At 28.3% G+C, this 23,568-nt stretch overlaps 2 protein-coding genes across 4 annotated transcripts; both read right to left on the bottom strand.

The window, feature by feature from the left end:
• Positions 1-4,846: 4,846 nt before the first annotated feature.
• LOC105140696 (Hydrolase-like protein family) lies at positions 4,847-10,519 on the bottom strand. 3 transcript variants are annotated; one of them, XM_011047630.1, is made up of 12 exons: positions 10,094-10,178; positions 9,854-9,948; positions 8,775-8,922; positions 8,584-8,651; positions 8,112-8,182; positions 7,685-7,978; positions 7,054-7,217; positions 6,899-6,954; positions 6,761-6,813; positions 5,365-5,533; positions 5,145-5,242; positions 4,847-5,055 (listed from the first exon to the last, which is right to left on the bottom strand). In XM_011047630.1, the coding sequence occupies exons 3-12, from the start codon at positions 8,831-8,833 to the stop codon at positions 4,951-4,953; spliced, it is 1,137 nt and encodes a 378-aa protein (XP_011045932.1). In that variant the 5' UTR covers positions 8,834-8,922; positions 9,854-9,948; positions 10,094-10,178; the 3' UTR covers positions 4,847-4,950. The 3 variants fall into 3 exon arrangements, with proteins under 3 accessions (XP_011045932.1, XP_011045929.1, XP_011045931.1); XM_011047627.1 differs by lacking the exon at positions 9,854-9,948 and having other exon boundaries at positions 10,094-10,519; XM_011047629.1 differs by lacking the exons at positions 4,847-5,055; positions 9,854-9,948 and having other exon boundaries at positions 5,162-5,253; positions 10,094-10,519.
• An 8,355-nt stretch (positions 10,520-18,874) lies between these two features.
• On the bottom strand, positions 18,875-20,227 carry LOC105140695 (heavy metal-associated isoprenylated plant protein 26). Its single transcript, XM_011047626.1, has 3 exons — positions 20,060-20,227; positions 19,449-19,524; positions 18,875-19,350 (listed from the first exon to the last, which is right to left on the bottom strand). The coding sequence occupies exons 1-3, from the start codon at positions 20,063-20,065 to the stop codon at positions 18,989-18,991; spliced, it is 444 nt and encodes a 147-aa protein (XP_011045928.1). The 5' UTR covers positions 20,066-20,227; the 3' UTR covers positions 18,875-18,988.
• Positions 20,228-23,568: the final 3,341 nt, after the last annotated feature.

Genomic DNA, 23,568 nt, shown 5'->3' with positions numbered 1-23,568 from the left:
ACTTTTATGTACCAAACACCCTAACTTTATAATATCAAAAAACAAACTCATATCATAAAACCACAACATTCAAGAAACTCATATCATTAATTTTGATCTTTATATATATAAACACTTTACAACACACACACAAAAAAAAAGATTATTTACATAATTATCATTATATTTTAGTTAATAAAAAAATCCTAATATTAAATATTATAACTTTTCCTTCAAATAAAAGAAATCACTACTCACCATCCTCGCCCATCTCTCATTTATTGCCTGAATCGGCTTGATATACCCGGAAAAACCCAAACCCCACCAATATATATATATAATCAACGCCTACAATATTATACTGAAAAATTCACAATCTTTATTGTCTCCTAGTAAATAGGTTGCATAACATAATGCTCAATACTCATAACTTCATCTTTCAATTGCTTTTGTGAAGATTCCTTAGCTAGAAGATCCTTCTGCAAATTATCTGATTTTAAAATCCTTGTTGAAACCCATCACCAAAACTCTAAGTTTCTCTATATTTCCACAGTTTCCACACCGTAACAAAATTGAAACTCCATCTATCCATGTCCCATGTCCAAAATCATTAGAAAGATTAATCAAAAGCGGAAACAAGGCGTGAAGAGAGAGAAGAGAAGAAATTAAAGACTGTTGTGAAGGATAAGTAATTAGAAGCTAGAAATAACAGTAATTAAAAGAATAAAAATTAAAATTTAAAAATAAATAACTATTGTAAAATATTACAAGTGTATATATTGAAATCAAGGGAGAGAAGAAAAAAAAGTAAATCGTTGTAAAAAAACCAAAAACTATAATAAATTGATAAATATAAAAAAAGATGATTTTTTTTCACCATGAGCTATCATACACATCACCTTAAGACAATAGGGTGGCTAACTAGTTAGCACGTTCCATGAACAAGCTAACATTTTTTTTATTATTTATTTTTATTAAAAAAATATTAAATTACTTTTTAAACTGCTTGATTATTGCAAAAATATTAATATAAAATAATGGATATAACCCCAAAGCAAGGCTAAGATGTTTTGGTACCAAGAGTAATAGAATAACTGCATTGTGTAAAAGGAAATTTCAAAAACACTTCAAGACCAAAATTAATTTTTTTAAGGAAATTAAGTAATTTTATTATAAAATAAATAATAATAATGACAAATAAATTATATAAGAAAACTTTTTGACCCTCTAGTTCATTATTTTTATTTTTATTGAAAAACAATTACATCAATTCACTATTATAATTCACAAATGAATTTAAACATTTTACCCGCAATGATTCTTCCACATGTTTGTTGTTTCTTGTAATGCATAGTGTGCGCTCATGTGTGTACTTGTAGAGTACAATATGCTTTAAGCAACTCCGGCACGGCTGCCGATATCGTGCAGCAATTTCATCATTGTCGATTGATCCGGTAGCTCTCAAAGATTTATTTCCACGACTAGCAGTTCCACTGCTGCACTGAAACGACATTGGATTTGATTGGATGTGGACAAGGGAGGCCATCAATCTCTCAAAGAAAGAAAATAAAAAATGAATAAAAAGGAGTATTGTATAAGTTTAATTTATTAAGTTTTGAATTTATTTTTAAAAAATTATTAGTTTAAGTTTTATAAATTTCAGAGTTATTAATGATTTATATGATCATTATTTTTAAAATTTATTAAAATATACATTTTATAAATTTCAGTGTTATTAATGATTTATATGGTAATTATTTTTAAAATTTATTAAAATATACATAAATTAATCCAAATCCCTGTGTAAAAAACAAAAAGTAGGGATCATGCAAAAGGAAAGAACAATAAATACATTATCGTTATCCTTTCTGATGAAAGGTAGAATACTAATGTAGATGTCGTTGTCCTTCTCTCTTGCTTTTAGCCATAAGAAAGCTTAAATAATTATGATTCTGCACATTGTGGAGGTTCTACAGAGTGTGAAAACGAATTTATAAATGCAATCAATCGCTTTAATATGTTTAAAATATTGGCTTGAGGTCTATTGCTCAAGGAATCAGGAATGTTTACAGCTAAAATGTAGGTCGAAAGTGCGAATTAATTAATAAGCGCACGATGCAGATCTTCAGCAGTTGTGCAAAAGATGAAAAACCCTCGAACCAAGAAAAGAAATAGTAATTATCAACTATAGTGATAAAAAAGAGAGAAGGTTAATCAAGAACAGGATAATGTTGTTGATAATGTTGTTATAATTTGATGTATTTTATATTTTGTATTTAAAATATCATTTCATTATTTTATTTTATTTTATTTTAATATTAATTATAGATTTTATATTTTTGTCATCTTTATAATATTAATTAATGCAACCAACACTTTGTTTTTTGGAATTTGAGAAAATCTTACTTTTAAAAAAATATATTTTATAGATGTAAATAAATAAATAAAATTCTAATTCTTTTAAGTTTTTATATAAAATTAATATCTTAACTTGAACTTGAGACCTGTTGTGCAGATCTCAAACACTTTATCATCACATTATGTCTTTTAATTTTTTTTATTTTGATGATAATTTTTTATTTATTAATTTTTATTTTATTAAATTAAAAATTATTATGAGTTTGTCAAAGGGTTGAAGCTATTTATTGTACCCAACTCATTTAAGATAAAATTCACTTACATTCATTCTAGCCACTAATAATTTTGAAAAATTATTACAATCCCTATGTTTTTAAATTATTCTATTCTCTTGTTAAAAGTTAAGGGAAGGTAGAGGAATATGAAAAACTCTACTAAAATATCATTAAATTGAATGAACTCATTAACTTAAATGAAAAATCTTTTGCATGTTGATATGCGTTTATAATATATATACTTGGAGTGATACAAGTTATGAAAAAAAAACTGAAGCAATTGTTTCTCATATGTAGGAAATATGAAATTGCATTAAAAAATATATGGTGATATAAAAGTTTTCTCAAAAATATTACTTCTTTAACTTATCCTATAAATATTGAGACCAAAAAATAGAAAAATAGTGGGGGGGAAGGAGAAAATTATCATAATACATAAATGATATTATGGAAAAAAAATTGAAAGATAATAAATTTATGATAATATAAGAAAAAAAATAAAAGTCAAAGTCAAAATCATAATCATAATAATATCAATAAAAAATCATAGAAAATAGTTGCATTAAGGGACAATCAAATTAATCAATTCAATAAAAAAAAATTATAAAATACCGAAAAAGATTGAGTGTTCATTTTCAAAATCAAGAAGGTCAACAATTGATATTAATAAAAAAAAAATAGAATGATATTACAAATAATATTTCAAATGCAAAAGAAAGAGTAGAAGATATATGAAGAACAATGATCTGAATCTCATTGTGAGAATGATATATGGCTATCGACTGGGAATTAGCTAAAGATGAAAGAGGGAAACTTGGCTTGAATGTTGTACTTCATACCAAATACTGTGAAATACCAAGTGCCCTGAATAGCCTTAAAATAAATAATTGCAAATGAAATAACAATCATAAAAGGTATGTTATTCCAAGCCTCTAGGATTTCTATTTTCTTATTTTCATAAATTACATTTTATATATCTGATTAAAATAAATTTAAAATTAAATAAAAAACAAATGCATCCTTATATACAACATAACAAAAACATGCAAATGACATTTCAAGTCACCCAAAATGGATCGAATTTTGAACTTAGATTTCTTCTCATATATAATCTTGTTCTTTCTACTTTTGTGTTTGTTTGATAGAAGTTCTCTTCTTTTCTTTTTCTTTTTTTCTGGGTTTTTATTTTGTTAAATGGGAGTGGAAGCTCCATGTTTCAACTCCTTTTCTTTTCCCACAAACAGTCAAGTGTTTTCGTGATGTTTCATGCTTCTTTCTTCAATCCCCACCAGGCATACTATCATCTCATTTCCAACAATACAATGGCATGTGGGGTTCCAAGCCCATTTTCTTTTCTTCTCACTAAGTTAATTTGCAACTTCGTGCTCTTTGTCATCATGGGTCAACTCAGAATCTGGTTCTCACAATTGGATTCTCTTCCATTTCTTGGAAATCAAGCGTGGTGGGAGTGAAGTGGCAATTTCTTGGGAGGAGAGAATGGTAAGTGATTCGTAAAATGATTCCGTCGGAATTGGAATTGAGATTCCTAGAACTCGACTTGGAGGTAAAAGAACGGGGAGCGGACAGAGGAGAGAGGAGGAAAACAAGCAGAATGCTTATTTAGTGACAGTACCCGGTGAGTAGCCGAAGAATTTGAGTGGTTGTGCTTTTACGCAAATTTTACGATTAGAGATCTTTTTTGTGGTGTTTGAAGTACTGGTTTGGTGGGTTTTAGGTTGAAAAGTTGAAATGGAGTTTTAGTTTTGGTGATGCAAACTTATTTAATTTTTTTTTCTAGTAAACTTGTTTAAAAATATTTAAATTTTATTTTTAATATTAAAATATCAAAATAATTTAAAAACACAAAAATATATCATTTTAAAACACAAAAAAAAACAGTTTTTAAACTCTGCCAAACACTGGATGTTACCACGCATACCACATCCATTGTGTTTGATCCATCACATTTAAATCTAAAAAAATCTAACGCTAAAAAAATTAATTGTATAAATTTCTAAAATTATTCTAAAATAATGTATCTAATTAGATTTTTTTATAAATAAAATATTATACCTCTTTTATTCTAGATTTTCTAGATAGTACACAGTAAATAACATTATAAAACACCTTAAAAACACAGAAAAAATTATGGAGTTTTTTTCAATCCAGTTATAATTTAAAATAACTCAGCCTTAAGCAATTACGAGCAACCCACGGACAAAAAAATATTGAAGTAGACAATAAAGGCATAATAAATTATGGAGTTTTTTTATATTTCATCATCAATGCAATTATTTTACATCTTTCAACTAGTGCCCTACCTTCTAGTACTTGAGAGCTACAAGCTAGCAGCAATACACATGGAGGATTCTTGTTGCTTTAGGTTGTCTGCAACATGAGAGATCACCCCAGCGCCAGCATTATGAAACCATTCATTTTTCACCTGAAATGTGAGGGGGGGGAAATGTTAAATCAAGAAGGGAATCAACAAAGTAAAGTTATCATAACCCAAAATAAAAATGGCGTCAGTACGTGTATGTTGTTATGAGCAAAGAAGGGCCAGAATGCTGAGTGAAAGCTGACATCGACTTTTTTCCATCCCAGCCTCTGCAAGCCACTTATCATTTCCTCTGTTAACATACTGAAAGCAAACATTACTCTTGTCAAGGGCCAACGAACAGATAATTCAAAGATATTGAATGGGGGCCGTTCGATAAGCGGGGAAACTCTTAAATGCCACGTATCGTTTTACCTTCCATGAGTTCATGGTACTCTACTGTATTTTTCATGCTGGGCTCGTTCTGTGCTGCCTCCTTTGCTTTGGCAGCTTCTGGAGGAAAATGGGGGCCGTCAGAAGAAACTGGGGGACAATATTCAACATCTACGACGTGCTTGTAACCATCCAAAGATCGCATAGGGGGCTGTCAATTTAGAAATGTCAAAACGATGCAGAAACATTAGAAATCTATTTTAACACTGATATTTCCACCGCATTTGTTTATCCAAATAATCATCCATTGCTGCTCTTTCTAGCTTGAAAGCTACAATAACATGTAGCATTTGGAATTAGTGATTTCCAAGAAGCAAGACGGTTTCTTACATTACATTTAGATTAATTCCTTTGCTTAGACTTCCAAAAGATTTTTCACATGTTCGCACTTCTGATCCTCAAGCACTCGGAATTCACAGAGGATAAAAAATATTTCCCGGACATAGCACCAAGAATCCCGAGGCCACTGCTACCTAATTTGCACCCTATTTTTTTTTTTACATATGTACTACTCAAAGAGTAGCCAGATCCTGAAGCACTAGATATTTCACTTACAAAAGAACTTCCCATGAAAACAAACTCTCAAATACTTCCCTTCCAACCTTAATGCAGCCTCAATGATCAATTTACATATTTATTGAACAGAACCAAAGCCTCCCTGCATCTTATTTCCACTCAAGTCTTCAGAGGTCATATTAGAAGAGTTACGCTAAAAGAATACATTTCAAAGTAATCTTGACCTCAAATTTCCTAGAAATGTTGCTTTAATGGGACAAGTGCAAGACAAAGCTATCCATACCCGATTCTAGTTCTTTGCAGCAATGTATGAATTCTATACTGCACCGCTAATTCCACAAAGTAGTAACTCTAGCTAAACATGGCTGTTGTAGAATCCCTACTTGCCTATTATGATTTTCCTGACATACAGTTTTATCCCAAGACTTGTAAAATATCTCAGTGAAAAAGTTGATAATTTCTACAACACAAAATGCAGGAACCGTTTATCTGATATCATGATGATTTTGACTATGAAAACAAGTTAACTGATTCATAAAAACAGATGACAGATTTGAAGTAAAGAGGAAACATGAGAAAAGGAAAATATCATCTATCAAAGTCTCATTTATAAAATACCGAGAATAATCAACATCAGCATTTCTTCTTGAAAAATGAATATGAAGGACAAAAACTCGCTCCAATTTCTACAAGGACACTCGGCCTTACTTATTATGCTAGCACTCATAATGATAAAGCAACTCATAGACAACAGCATTTAATTTATATATTATGCTTTAACTTGAATGTCTCTTCAATTATGCAGTCAAAGATTGTTAACAATAGTTGTGTCAAACAAAGTAAATAAGAACCATCAACTCACCGTGACAAGTTCCATCTCTCTCCTTATGGAGGATGTACGCCAGCCAACCATATCTAGTTACCGTCAAGGAAACTGAGCAAATGCTGAGAAATAAGACAGCTAAATGTGCAAAATAGAAGATGATATGTAGTAGGATACGATCATAAGATACATTTGCATAAAGAATACGACATCTAAATGCACCAAGAGCAGATCTGGAGAGAAAAAAGCAAGAAACATTTAAGAACCATTAGGCTACGCTGGCAGAAAAAAAAAAATTGTTCTCTCCAATTACATCGACATTTTCTACTTACAAAAACTTCCCATCTTCCGAGTCTGATGTCATTCTCAGAAGAAGAGGTGGTTTGTTAGGTTTACCATCAGTGAGAAACAGTTGACTGCCAGTTCTACCCACAATAATAGAAGCTATTGGAAGAGCAAGTTTCTCTAAGATGGGAATACCCAAGAGAAATGGAAGCTGAAAAGAAAACAAAAATAGCTAAAGGAACTACATTTTGTGAATGCTAAGCAAAATACCAATTATGTGATGAAAAAAAATATAACATACAGATAATAGCTGTCCATTCTGTATGAGAATTAAAATTAACATATTCAAAGAAGATAATAAAAGATTATTGACAGTAAAGAGAATTGTTTAAGTTCAGCTTATGTTGCATTGTTTTTAATCCTAAAATGTACTGCAAATGGTTGACACTGATGCAAACAACCAATAAACATCCAAACCATAGTGTTGCAAACAACCAAAAAAGAACATTTAGATTTATGTTTATCAAGACATCATTCATAAGATAACGTAAGATAACTTGAAGAAAAAAAAAAGAGCTTAAGGTAATAGGTGATGCAATGGAGCCCAGAGTCGTCAATATTGTATGATCACTACATGGTACTACAACTACATATTAAGAACCAGTGTCCAGAACAAACCTGCTTTCTGCCTCTCACCCCAAGATGTGGCGTTGCCAAGGTAATAAAATTAATTGGTTCCAACCCCGCAATCATACCTCGTCTTGAGGAACAAGCTGTATTTGAATTAGGTAGTGAAGCTGTCTTTGAATTAGGTAGCGAAGTATCAGCAGCCACATCAATGGATTGGCCAGTATTTACAGCAATTTCTGAATAAAGCACAGAAATAGCATATCTTGCAAACAAGCCACCTAGAGAATGAGCTAAAAAGGAAATCCTTTTCAGGCTCTCTCTCTTCTGTACAACTCGCATAACCTGTTCATAAAATTGATAATGAGGAAAATCATTGAATATGCAGCACCTCCATTGCCAACAAGCCAAGAACCTACTCGAAACTACCAAAAGTCAAAACTAAATAAATATATTTTGCAAAGATGTCAGTACTCACTTCATCTGCAAGTCGCTTTCCTGCTCCGTCAATCCCAGAGAATGTTTTAGTGTAGGTGTTACACGAACTTGCTGCAGAAAGACAAAAAAACAATAAATTTCAACTGACCAGATTCCCAGCCTAACACTGACTAATTGTAAAATAAATACAGATTTGATAACAGTATTCATATAAAAACAAAAGTCACTAGTTGAAAAAATAAGATATCAGATTTGCAGAAAACTCTGACCACATGCCTCTGATAACTGAACAGACATCATGCACCTCAACACGGAGTCAAAGCCACTCTACTTTGGTGACAAAAACATTTCAATCTATCATCCCCTATTTTGGTGTTTGTGGATGCTCAAAATATTCTTCATCTTTCTGATTATTTTCTATACCATTTATCAACTTCCAAAAACAATATCGAAATACACAATGGTTAGGCATGTAAGAAAGGAGAGATAACCAGAATAAGGGATGAACATACCATAAATTAGAAAGTTTCTTCCCAAACGCCTTTTTAACTCTGCTTCCACGTATGTCCAGTCACTTGGACTGCATTTGTGAATGATATCAATTTAGTACTTGTTAAGAATTAAAAGCCAAAAAGAAATGTTACCGCTAAATTATGGTGACTGGGTATATTTACTTGGTGAATTGTGTTTGGTCAACATATACCTAGCCAAAATGCCATGTACGAGAACAAGAAGATGATCAGGTTCACTTTTCCCATTCATTGAGCCGCTGGATGATGAAAATCTTCCTTTAGTGGCAGTATTCGTAGCTTGAGATTTAATGCCTTCGGGTTTCCAGTTATTATTTACACCTGCAAAAGATTATCTCATATCCTCAAGGACAGTTGAACGTACATGAATACATATAGAATTGCAAAAAAACCAGAAGAAAACCAGAGCATATTTGCTTATTACACACACACAAAGAAAATGCACGCAGACGCAACAAACCTGTTTGTGCAAGCAAGAGATAAGTCAAGCAGGCCAGGTTATACTAACAGAGATATTCAACAACGTTTCAAGAAACAGAGGCTTAGAAAAATAATAGCAGCTTTTCATAAATTCCCAATATAATGTGTGATCGCTTATTATGAAAAAAAAAATTGCTTTTGGAAGTTAATCGTGCATAATTTTTCCAGAAGGACGTAATAATCCCGTATACTGAGCTTGTGCTTAGGATACCTAAATTACAGTTGGTAGATTTCTCTGGAGACGATAGTATGATGAGCCATTGAGAGGTCGAATCTGGTGATGTTACCAAGACATATAAGACCAATGGGATTTATTTTGGATGGGACAGGATGCCTAGATCAAACACCCACACCTAAGTTTGATTCTTTTAAATCTCTTCTGTAACCGTCCTCTCTACAGTAGAGCGGCTATGTAATTTATTTTCAAATTCAATAGGGGACCGCTCAACACACTTTGATAAACTAGTTCAGTTTAAATGGAAGGCATGCAATAGTTAAGATGAAACAAAAAGCTGTTAGTGGGCGATATTTGTCACTCCTGACAATGGAATTTGGTCCCTGACAGCTTCTCTCCAAGTCTGTACCTTCTCTACATCTCCCCGAACCATTCCATTTTTGTGCAGAATTTATAACGCTAGCGCAAGAACACTTGCAGGAAAAACAACAGCAATAATAATCCTGGCATGACGCTAGATGAGGATAATTACAAGCAAAATCAATACCCAAAAAGTCAAAAAGAGAAAAGAAAAGAAAAGAAAAATCCAGTGATTTCTTTCAACATGAAAGAGGGAGGGAGAAGCATAAGAGCAGTATCCCACAATCCTATAGCAAAAACCTAAATCAACTCAATCTCGCAATTATCCAAACCTTCACAAATACCCAATTGAGGTTAATTAATAATTACAATTTTATTAATAATAATAATAATAATAATAATAATAATCATAATAATGGCTGCTGGAATTCAGAAATAAAAAGAAGAATTGTTAGAAAGGAAGAAAGAAATACCAACCAGAAGAAGAGAAGTTGAATCCGTGGTGGGCGGAAGAAGAAGGAGAAGAAGCGGAAGAAGAAGAACCTACAGCTACACCTCCATTTCTTGCATTATGATTACAATTATTACTAAATCTTAGAGAAGGAGAATATCCATATCGAGCAGCTTGGAATAACGATGCAGAAGAAGCTGTTGCCATCTGCAATGCCCTTGCTTCTTTATATGTATATAGTCCAACCTTAACGGCACGCCCTATCAGCTCAGCTAACCAGAGAGAGAAACGTGGCCGAAATTTTCCAAAATTCCCGGTTCCCAATGTTCCGCTGCCATTATCTTCAACATCATGATGATGATGGTATCGCCAGGCCCATACGTTTGGATTGGATGCCCATGTCTGAGTTGAGATTAGATTGCTTCTTTTGTAACTATTAGGCCCAAACAACAAGAATATATTAGTGTGAGTCAAAGACGTTTTTTATTTGTTCTGGCCAATAGGGTTCTGCCAATTATACGACTTGATGGTCAGGTAGATGCAGATTTGATAAAATACAAAAATAATATAGATTATTGATTCATCTATCAACTCGAATTATCTAGTTTTATTAAGGGAGTGTTTAGAATTATTTTAAATAATTTTTTTTTAAATTAAGTTTTGTTATTTTTCATAATTTTTAATTTTTTTAATTAGTTGATTTCAAAAATATTTTAAAAAAATAACATATTATTTTAATATAATTCAAAAAATAAATGTTACTATACTTTCAAATATTCTTTAAAATAATATTTTGTTATTTTATTTTTGATATAAATACAACTATTAATTTAATTCAGTTAATTGAATTTGATTAAGTCAATATTTTATTATTATTAGAATATGAACTCTAGGTATTTAAATTAATTTTTGATAAGGTATGAATCCTTTTAGTATGCCTAATTGTTAATACTTATTAATTTTGGCGATTGTTTATGTTTTTTATTCTTTTCCTCGTTGGAATCATTTCCACACATTTCTTTTCCATTTTTTTAAGGAAAAAAATATTCTTCATTTTAACTGATTTATTTATATTAAAGTCATTTCAACGTAGAACAAAGAACAATTATCTTTTGCTAATTTTAGGACCACGTGGGATATTTCAGAATGGAAGCAAAATATTCCACGTTAGAGTAGAGATTTTAAGCATACGTTAGTATATATATGTATTATTCAAACAGACGGCTCTGGAAATTCAACCTTTTTCCATTGGATTACAGGGTAGCTGTCTTATTGCATTAAAAAAAAAAAAAAAAACTTTTGAATACGAGATTACTTGAAAAAAAATACTTTTGAATATCAAACTAGTAAATTATTTTTTTATTATATAATAATATAAATAACAAATTATATTACATTTTAATATACATTTGAAAAAATATTGTGTAGAAGATGAGAACATCAACAAAAAAACTTTTGAATACGAGATTACTTGAAAAAAAATACTTTTGAATATCAAACTAGTAAATTATTTTTTTATTATATAATAATATAAATAACAAATTATATTACATTTTAATATACATTTAAAATATTTTAATATTGTGTAGAAGATGAGAACATCAACTTATTATCTATAGACATAAAATATCTGTATTGTTTATAATAAAGTAGCATACAAAGAAAGTATCTTTTTGTTTATTAGTTAAAAAGTATTGTTAGGTCTAGTTTAGTCATCAGACCCAATAATATTAGATCTGATTAGGTTTTTAGATTTTTTTAATTTTTTTCTATAGATTTTTTTTATTTTCTCTTATTTAATTTTTTATACATGGTAAAGAATAAATAAATTAATAAGACTTTTTTTATATTGTATAAAAGTTAGGTGATGATAATATTTTTTCATTTAAGGTTGGGTTGAATTTTCCTATGAAAGCATGTTTGTGCCTTTAAAAAATATTTTTTAAAAATTGAGTATTTTTTTAATTCAAATTAATATTTTTTATGTTTGTGTATTATATTGATGTGATGATATAAAAAATCAATGTTAAAAAATAAAAAAAATATTATCTCAATATATTTTTTAAAAATATATTTTTAAAAAATAATCATTACGTAATAATATAATAACTGGCATATTAGCCTATACTCCATAGCGGATCAATAATATTGTTTAAAAATATAAAAATACTTGAGTTAGATTAAAAGTAAAGAATACATTTGCATCATCATCATTAATATTTTTTATTTTTTTTGTATTATTTTGATGAGATGGTATAAAAAGTAAATTTTAAAAAATAATATCTCAATATATTTTTCTAAAAAAATTTTAAAAATAATATTGTGGACATAGACTCATTGTATTGTGGACCACACTGGAGATACAAAGTATTTGCACTATGGACAACACTGTAGCATATGGGGATGTTGTCTTTTTTTGTTTATTAGTCAAATAGCATTGTTGTGTCTCGCTTGGCCGCGAGACCTACTGTTATTAGACCTGGCTTGCAACTGAACCCACCGATCTTGAACCTAGCTAAGAAGTCAGACCCAACACTATTGCATCTAGCTAGGCAGTCATATATTTTCATTTTTTTGTCTCTTTAGATTTTTTTTTCTTTTCTCTTATTTAATTTTTTTTCCATACAGTAAAGAACAAATAAATTGATGAAATTTTTTTTATATTGTAGAAAAATTGAGTGATGATAATTTTTTTCATTTGAGATTTATATTGTAGAAAAATTAAGTGATGATAATTTTTTTCATTTGAGATTGGTTTGAATTTCTTTTTTAAAGCATGTTTGTTTTTGTCCTTGAAAAATGCTTTAAAAAGAATTTGAAATTTTTTTATTCTTTCTTTAATTCAAATTAATATTTTATTTATGTTTTTAAAGTGCTGATATAAAAAATTAATTAAAAAATTTATCTTAATATATTTTAAATAATAACTGTTATGTAATAATATAATAGCTAATATATTAGCCTATACTCTGTAGAGGGTCAATAAACAGTTTTTTTTCAAATATAAAAATAATTGAGTTGGGTTAAAAGTATGAAATGTATTTGCACCATCATCATCTTCAAGTAAAATATTTTTTTACTACAACACCATGAATAATGCATAGCAGAGCAACATCCAATATACTGACAATGAATTTTTTTCCCTTTAATTGTTTTTCTTTTAAGATGTTTCCAATTTTATTTTATTTTTCCTCTTTAATTTTTTATATTTTCTTTGATTGATTTTTTTCATACTACAAAGAGGAAATAAATTGATATGATTTTTTTATATTATATAAAAGTTGGGTAATAATATTTTTTTTCATTTTAGGTTATGTTGAATTTATTTATTAAAACATGTTTATTTTTTGGTTTAAAAAATACTTTTAAAAAAATTAAAAAATTCTAATATTTTTCTTCACTTCAAATTAATTTTTTTTTAATAAAAATAAATTATGATACAATACAACACATCAATTGACACACTTTTGTCGAGGAATTAATATGGATTGGAATAATAATTTTATTTTTTTTCCTTCAAAGCATTTTTGTGTTTTGGTTACTAATCTTTTGTTGTTTAATTTTTTTCTTCAACATTTTATTTAGTGAGATTTGAGATAATTTGTTTAAATTAACCTCCTATGAAGTTTTTTATTCTTGAAAAAATATTTTGAGGTGAAATTGATGCACAATTTGGTATAATATAATATGATTTTAATGTTTAAATTGAACGATAAAAAACAAAAGCATGCTATTTTTTTTTTTTTGCTATACAAAAGGCATGAGTTTTAAAATTAGGTCCCCAAAGGTTTTTGGTTTTACTTTTGGGTCTATTTAATTTTAAATTTTTTATTTTTATCTAAAACTTTATTTTGTTCATGTTTAAATCTCTAAAAGTAAGAGAAGAGAGAGAGTCACAAAAAATATAGAACGAAAAAGAGTTATTGGTATGCAATATTTCAACAACAAAAAAAGATCATTCTTGATGTTTTCAAAAGAAAAGTTTTGTTGAAGTGTTTTTTACCCTTTGTTTTTTCAAGAAAAGTAGATCAAAACTAAGAAATAATTTTTTAGTTACAATTTAATTTGTGTTTGGACCATTTTTCAAAGTATTTTGGGTTAATAAATTGATTTATTAAGATTTTAAAAGTGTTTATTAAATAAAAATAAGTTAAAAAATGATCTTTTTACATGAAAAAAATCCTAACTTTATTTTCTAGTCACTACACAATGATAGATAAAAAGTCATTAGCCTATTTTAAGAAAAAAAGAAGAAGAAGGTTAGATGCACACGAGATTAAATATATTAATTTGCTTTTATTTTTAGTTTTTGGACTTGACCTTTAGTTATCCTTAACAATAATTTGCTTTTATTTTTAGTTTTTGGACTTGACCTTTAGTTATTCTTAACAATTCTTTTTAACTATTGAGACTTATTATTTTTTCTCTTCATTTTTTTTATTAAATGCATGCATTAGATCTTCAAATCATAGTTAATTTTTTTTCTTTATGCTAGAAAACTTATTAATAACTCTTTTATATTTTTTTGATGTTTTAATTTTTGTATTCAATATGCAATGAAGCGATAAACCAACTAGCTAATTAAATAAAACTCTAAATGTTATAGGTTATTTATTATACACGTGTGCATTCATAACTTTTTCATATTTTACTTTGGACTTACTTCTTCTTCTTCTTTTTATTCTCAAACTTTGCTTTTCATAATTGCATCATTTATGGTCAAATTAAAAAATAATTGAATCAAAAAAACAAACTTAAAGAATAAAGATCAAAGTAAAAACGATGTCATAAATGATTTATGGTTTCAAAGTTCTTATAAAAACTTTATTTTTGACCTCAAACTTTATATATTATACTTATTCAATTTTTTAATATTTTTGCAATTCAATTTTAGTATTAAATTTATATTTTTTATTTCTTAATTTCTAGTTTGAAAGAAAAGAGAGATAAGCCACTAAATTTCAATAACAAAGAGAAAAAATTAGATTTGAGATCAATTCAAGCCATCAAAGTTGTAAATTTTGATGTTAACAGGTTTTATTTAGTTAAGGTAATTTTATTTAAGTGTTTTTGTTTTTACCTTGAAATTATTGGAAAAAACTAAACCTAAGATTAGAAAGATTTTTAATTTTAGATTTTTATTTTTTTTAAAGCATGTATGGGTTTGTTAAGGTATTTAGGTTCTTTTCTAATTATTTTAAGTAAAGAAAATTGGTTGAAAAATAAGTTTTTAGGTAAAAAAATATAGACCCTATTTTTGGGTAAAACAAATTTGGAAAGAAATAGACACTTTCTGACCTCATTCTTTTTTGTTTAGTAATTTTTTAAATCATTCATTTTTATATGTGTTTTTTAAATAACTTTTTAATTTATATTTAAATTAATTCTAATTCGTTTTTTTTGAAAATTAATTTGATGTATTTAATCTTTAACTATGATTTTTTATTTTTCTAAATAGTGTTTTTTTAAAAAATTAATTTGATGTATTTAATCTTTAAAATGGTTATTCTAATTCATCTATAATTTTTTTTTATGTTTTATATTTGAATTTTATTTTTAAAAATTAAAAATATTTATGTTTTATATTTGGATTTTATTTTTAAAAATTAAAAATATTTATTTTTGGATATCATTTCTAATAGGTGCAACATTACAAGATATTTTTTTCATTTTGATTTTATTCAATTAATTTTATCTATGTATCCATTTCTAATATCAATTGATCAAATAAAAAATATTTTTAATTAATAAAGTTATTAAACATAATCGGGTAAATAACCTATTTTATGAGATTAAACATCTTTATTTATATTTGCTTCTCAACTTTTTTAAATATATATTTAATTATCGTTAATAATGTTTTTTAATTTTATTAATATAGATAATACATATATAAATTTTTTAATTTACTTTTTATAGGGTAAAATAACTAGTTTATTTTTGTAATTTATAGATTGGGTAAAGGTAATTACATCAGTTTTCTATAAATAAAAAAAACTTTTGGTTTCACAAGATCTATAAGCAGTCTGCAAATTATATAGTCGCAGGTGCTCTGTTCAACTCGATCGAAGGATGAAACTCCAAAGAAAACCAAGGAAAGAACTGGGTTGAAACTTGAAAGCCAGAAAGAGGCAAGGAAAAAAAAAAAAATGGCTAAAAGAAAACAATTCAGTGTTTCTTGAATAAAGGAGCAAGACCCAATTACCCTGGCTTGAAGTGCAGTTACATGATTAAACAATCCCAACCTGGTCGAAAGTCCTCACGGGCCCAAAATACCCAAAAAGGGCCGACATGTGTTTACACTGTGACCCAGCCCAAGAGATTGGGGCTCAAAGCCCCTGTAAATTATTCCAAGGATCTCCATCTAAAATCTAACAAGACCGCTGCCCAACTGTTTTTTTTTAATATTAAAAAGATTTAAGATTAAAAAATATCATGTCTATTTATAAAAAAGAAATTTAAAAGCTTTGGATTCAATTATGCAGCCAAACCCGATGTTCTTGAATCTAGTTACAACTTTAAAACCAAGAGCTTTGAGTCTAGATATATCGTTAAGCTTAGGAGCCTTGAGTCTGGCTGCAAAGCAAAATCCAATAATAATATTTATAATATTAATAATAATATTTAACATGTTTGACTCAAGTTTTTATAGTTTTTAATCTCTTCAAAAAATATTTTATTGTTTTTCTTTGATAGTAATATTTTTTTTCAAAATTTTAATTATTATATTAATTATAATAAAAATAATAATATTTATAATACAAATAATAATATCTTTTATATTAATAATAATATTAAACTTTTTTTACTTTAGTTTAAGTGTTTGGCTGCAATATTAGGTCTAAGAGCTATAGGCCCTTCATAAACATCAGATTCAAAAGTCTTGAGTTTAGCTGCAATGTCAGATAGATTAAACTTAAGTTAGAATGCCAAACCCAAGAGCTTTAAAGCAGACAGGGATACAAGACCCATGTGATTTAGGTCTGCAACTTACCATACCCAAGCAACTTGAACCAGACATCCCTTTCCAACTATAAGTTTATTGGGTCTCAAAGGGAATGTCAAACCCAAGTTAATAATAATAATAACAATAATTAATTTTACCCTTCAAATCAAATCTAAGGTTATTTTTCAATATCAATAATATTTTTTCAATTTTTTAACTATTATATTAATAATAAAAATTATAATATTTATAACATAATATAATTAATAATATTTTTAATATTAATAATAAACTTGCTTGACGGAAGTTTAAGTAGGTCTGACTACAATAATAGATCCAAAAGCTTTGGGTTCCTTTTAAATATCAGACTTATTAGCCTTGGGTTCTAATGTCTAACCCAAGAACTTTGGATTCTAACACTGGATCCAAGATAATTGGATTTTGACACCAAATCCATTAGCTTTTGATCCGGACACCGTACCTTAAAGCCTTAGGCTAGGCAGGGTTGCAAAACCCAAGAAACTTGGGTCTGTTTCATGCCACACCCAAGAAATGGGTTAGATGCCCAAAGTTTCTTCAAATTTATTAATAAGAAGAGTAATAATAGTTATTATTTTTAATTTTATTATTCAAATCAAACCTATAATTGTTTTTCAATATTAATTATATCTTTTCAAATTTATTAATTATTATATTAATAACTTTAATATAATAATAATAATAATATTTTTAATATTAAGAATAATAATAATAACAATAATAATTGATTTTATCCATCAAATCAATTTTTTTAGATAGTAATAATATTTACTTTAAATTTAATAATATTTATAATAATATTAAACTTGTCTAACTCAAGTTTTTATAGTTTTTAATGGCTTCAAATAAAATTTATGGTTTTTCTTCAATATTAATAATTTTTTAAAATTTATTGATGATGATGATGATATTCATATTCATATTAAACTCCTTTAAATTCTTATAGTTTTTAATGACTTCAAATTAATTATGGTTTTTATTTAATAGTAATAATATTTTATTTCAAATTTAATAATAATAATAATAATAAGAACAATAATTTTTAATTTTTCCCTTCAAATCAAATTTATGATTGTTTTTCAATATTAATTTTTTTTTAAAATTTATTAATTATTATATTAATAATATTAATTATAATAAAAATAATAATATTTGTAATGCAAATAATAATATTAAACATGTCTAATCCAAGTTTAAGGGGGTCTTACTACAACGCCAAATTCAAAAGCTTTAGATTCCTTGTAAAAATCAAACCCAGATGCGTGGGTTTACAACTCCTATAGGGGTTTGCAGATATCAAGCGTGAGTCAGCAGACCTAGGTAAACCCAGGCAGATTTAAGTGCATAGTTCTGCTACATAGGCTCTCGAGTCTGCAGACTCAAATGCCTTGAGTTCTAATACCAGATCCAAAAATTTTAGATCCGAATGCTTAACCTCAAAACCTTTAGTCTAATTGTTATGCTTGACCTAGACGTTTGGGGTATGACAATCATACCGTACCTCAAAGCTAAGTGTCTAGTAGCCATGTCATGTCCTAGCATACCCGTGATAAGTAATCTTGTCATGCCTTAGATATCATTAATATGCTCTAACAAAATTTGAATCATTTTATCTCCAATCATTTTTTTAATATCACATGCATCCTATAAAAAAAGCAGCTCTACCCCTATTGCATACCTAGCAAGTTTTAGAAAAACTACCCCTATTGCATACCTAGCAAGTTTTTGGTGACAATGCTATTATATTACTTCAATTCACAATAATTTATATCTAAAATAAACAATGATGGATGCACAATAAACACATTTCTAGTATACAGAATAATATATCAAGGAATTAACTTTATTATATCATAAAATTTTATTCACTCAACTAAAATACATCTTTTATACAAAAATGATAAGAAAAATCAAAGATATTGTTCAAGTCATGCCATTACATGATGGAGCAAGCATGGGGATTTTCATCACTGAACATGGCACTAGCCTCTTCATCAAAAATGGTGGCATAAGGTGGCTTTTGATAGCAACCAAACTCCTCGTCATTGTAGCCATGCTTGCGGTAGTTGTACGAAGAGGTAGGCATTTTTGCATAGTGATTAACTACTTTTGTTTCATGATGTTGCTTCTGATAATAGTATTGCTGGTTGAAGTTGTAGGATTCTGGATTGTAAGGGTATGGCCATAGCTCGGCTCTTCTTCCTGTCTTCCTCACTGCTTTAAGAACCTTTCTCTGGTCTGCCCATCCCATCACTGTTACTTTCTGCATAGCCATGTCTATATCGATATCATCCACTCCTGTGAAGCAAACAAAAACCATGGTTAACCATTAGTACGTCATATATACACACACGAGAAACAATCAGAACACTTGAAATAAACGCAGCATAAAATACCATCTAGCTTTCGAATAGCCTTCCTTATCTTGGTCTCGCAGCCAGCACAATCCATATGCACTTGCATCTCTGTGATCTGAAACATGAAAACAAAGGCTTAGTTTGGTCAGCATCAAAACGAAATACGACTATAATGCCAACTTTTTGGCTACAAAATCAACTCAGCTTCTGATTGACAAGAAGAAGAACGACAGTAGTTTAATGGAGTTCATACTATAATAAATGAAGCACTAAATAGATATATAGTTAACTGTTTTGACGATATTGTATGCTAGCTAGGCCAGAATCTACCTTTTATTTTAGCATACGAGCTAGTTTAATAACACCTCTTATCAAATAAAGGAGTAGCATGCTGTTTTGTGATTCTAACAATTATTTGATGAACAACATGTACGTTTTATAATGGCTAACACAACCATTAGCTAGCTAGAAAAAGGACAGGTAACAAGAATATTGATAGCATTTGTCAAGACAAAGGGAAGAACACATTATGCAAGTGTAAAGAGAAGGATATATATATATATATATATATATATATATATATATATATATATATATATATATATATATATATATATATATATAGAAAGCAAGAGAAAGATATATCTTACAGTCATCTTGGGGGCTTAGGAAATCTTAGAAATCAATCTCTAGTTGTTTTTTTATATCTTCAACTCTAAGTATGTGTGAGGATACGGAGAATGATTTGAGAAGTGCGTCTATATATAGAGAGAGCGCAGGAAGCATCGTTTCATTTCGCTCGTTCTACTTGGGAGGCAAGGCAAGAGGGATGAGAAATAATATAATATACGAAGCCCCCACAGACCTTTTCTTTTTTCTTTTCTTCAAGTTGCTTCTAAGCGACAAAACCTGAACAAAAAATCGGCGGAAAATGCACAGCAGCTGCTTATATGTCAGATTGCAGCTCCTCCTGTTTGCTCAAGCCATAAAAATTAATATTCTAGAAAGAGATATTTTCATATTACTAATAATTAACTGCATCGTGTGGAATCTAAACTTAGATTCAAGCTTATATTACCATCATATTCCTCACACGTCAAAGGTTCCTTGTAAGTATGGATCTAATTACTTTTTAAGTGAGCCAGATCAAAAATTCCTAGAAATACATATCTTTTTAACGAAGAATACAAAATCTTCTTATTGGCTAAGGATCATATTACTTGTTGAATTAACTAACTATATATTAATACTATTCCAGATTTTGCTTGGAACCCATGGATCTTTTTGGCATAAGAAACCGCGTATGATGTCAAAATTAATGCGTTTGAAGAAAATAAATGGCGACATCGGCTAATTTCGGCGGCATGAATGAAATGGTAGCGTAAAAATGAGCTTTTACATGTTGCCTTCCGAGCTCAATCCTACCTCCCTACCCATATCGCTCTTTCAACTGTTGAACCAAGGCTGGCTTAGCGAGTAGCTGGGTTGGCCTAGTAATGAGCTTGTTTAGCCTTGTTTAGTTTGTTAATTACTATCTTGTAGGTCCAATTAAGAGCTAGAAAAGCAACTAACAGCTCAATAATCAACTAATGAGCTGGTTAATTAATAATTAATGGCAATATTGAGTAACTCATCTGGAGTTAAAAATTTTAAAGTCATTGTAGATTTATACAATTATTAACTTTAAAATTTATAAAATTAGCATAAGCTAATCCAAACAAATATGTTAATCTAAATAAAAAAACAATGGTTGATGAAAGAGCGTTCAAGTCTGGGCAAATGCAGGGAAGTTACTTGACAATGACCTCGTTGGAAATTGCTGTCATTGCGCTGCCGTCAATGGCTCGATAATGATTTGTGGGCAACGTGGCCAGAGAAAAACGAAAGCTTTCCTGTCCTCATGTTGAAGAGACTATGATATAAATATTGATTTAATAATAAGGTAGCGCTCACCCATCACCTCTTGCAATTTCCAGGCAGCCATCTGATGGTGACGTCTTAGGTTTATAAATCTTATAAAAATTGTAGCAACTTTAATTAGTACTATATATTATACAGAATCAATTTTCTTTTCAGTACTATATACTACATTGACAAAAAAAAAAAAAAAGTTGGAGAGAAGTAATCATTCTCATATCCTATACAACGATAATATTTAAGGAAATGGGTAGACAAATTCCACCTCCCAAATTAACGGGAGAACTTGATTAATAATATTTGATCACAAAAGTTAATTAAGATCCTTTCTTTTTCATACGAAGTTATTAAGCTCTAATTAACTAGATCCCATAAAAATGCCATTTGATATAGTTGGATTAGGGTTTCGTGCAAAAGGATCGATGGATGACTCATTTTCAATTTTCTTTGTATAATTAATGTACTCATTGGATTAGGGATTACATTCCCAACTTCATAATTTGCAATTTTATCTTTTGAAGTTGTTAAATAATTAGCATTCCTCATGATTTTACTAGATTGTTAGAAGTAATTTTAAAGGCTTCGCTATATGAAGATAGTTGAATTATTCAAGTCTTATGATTACTTTACTTTATATTTATATATTTTGAATTTGTGATTACTTTCTTGAACATTTTAAATTTTTTTGGTGGGTGAGCCACTTAATAAAAAAAAACCTACTTCGTGTATAATTACTAATTTTAAGATAATAAATTTTTTTAGTAGTTATGAGTATAATTTTTAAATTTGTTTTGGTGATTGACTTGATTTAAAATCTAAATTACAGATTTTGATTAAATTTTTAGATTTTGATCAAGTTATTTTAGATCGACTTCTATTTTTTTATAAAATTAAATAATGTTGTTTTTGTTAAAAAAATATAAATTGTAACCTGATTTTTGACAGATCTTATCAAATTAATCCAAGTTTTTACTTTTTTTATTATTTTTTTAAATTTGTCTTGGTTCCAACTCTAAATTGATTATTTTTGAATTGACCCATTAAATTGTACCTGATTTTAAAATTATATTTTAAAAGATAAAAATATTAAAAACATAGCTAAATCATAAGCAACTACTTTCCTGAAAGAAACAAATAATATATTTGCTAAATTTCTTGTACTCCCAACGGGGTTTTGTGATAGACTTTCTAATTTGTTGAAGATCATTATCGTATGGCGTAATGCAATATCGTCATCGAAGTGGGAAATGATTTAAAATCACTTGTGAATGTTTTGTTAATTTTACAATGATATGAGTTGACTCTCAAGTCACTCGTAATATCACAGTTTCAATGACAATGAGTTTATGCCATATCGTCATTAGAAATCATTTTCATTAGAAATCATTTTCATAATACATGTCTTCGTTGTAATTAGAAATCATTTTCATAATACATGTCTTCCAGCATCGAGTGATTAATTAATTAATTTCATTGCACAGTGATAAAACACAAATATTATTTTCTGTGGATATTATGAGCGTCTCATCAATTTCTTTCTTAAGATAAAATTTTCGTAAGATTGAATAATTTGCGTATTAGCTCTTAAGTTGGACAAGGATCAAATTTTTTAAATATACATTGGAAGATGGCTTGTCATCTCAAGAAAGCATAGCTAAATCCTATTTGTTAGCAATTTATGTTTGAGTTAAATAGATGTAATATAAAATGAAATTTAGTTAATTACAAAATAATTCAAATTATTACAAGTTTTCAATTTAAATTTAAATTTAAATGTTTTAGTATTCAAAAAATTATTAAATGAATCTTGTTCATCATCTAAAATCATGGACCGGCCAATAAACTATTTCAAACCATCAATTTAAAGAATGGCATTAAGAATATAATCTTTTTCACTTTTAATAATATAATCATAATTATGATATAAAATTATTAATATTATATCAATCAAGAAGACAACTTCCATAAATTTAATAGGTTGTCAATTATTAGCCTTTCTCATAAGCTTATCTGAATTAGAATTGATATCTTCTTCACAAAGTAATAATGATTATATTTAGAGATAATTATATATAAAAAAAACTTTTAAGATTTTATCGTATTTTTATTTTTCTATAATAGTTTAAGAAATTATAATGAAAAAAATAAAACTATTATCGTATATAATATAAGACAAATAATAATTGTGATATCAATTTTGTTTTCAATCTCTTTCGTTTCCTTCTCCCTTTGTCTTCTCAAT

Source organism: Populus euphratica, unplaced genomic scaffold, assembly GCF_000495115.2.
Source record: "Populus euphratica unplaced genomic scaffold, PopEup_1.0 scaffold112.1, whole genome shotgun sequence".
NCBI classification, from domain to species: Eukaryota; Viridiplantae; Streptophyta; class Magnoliopsida; order Malpighiales; family Salicaceae; genus Populus; species Populus euphratica.
This window is presented reverse-complemented; position numbering and strand designations above follow the sequence as displayed.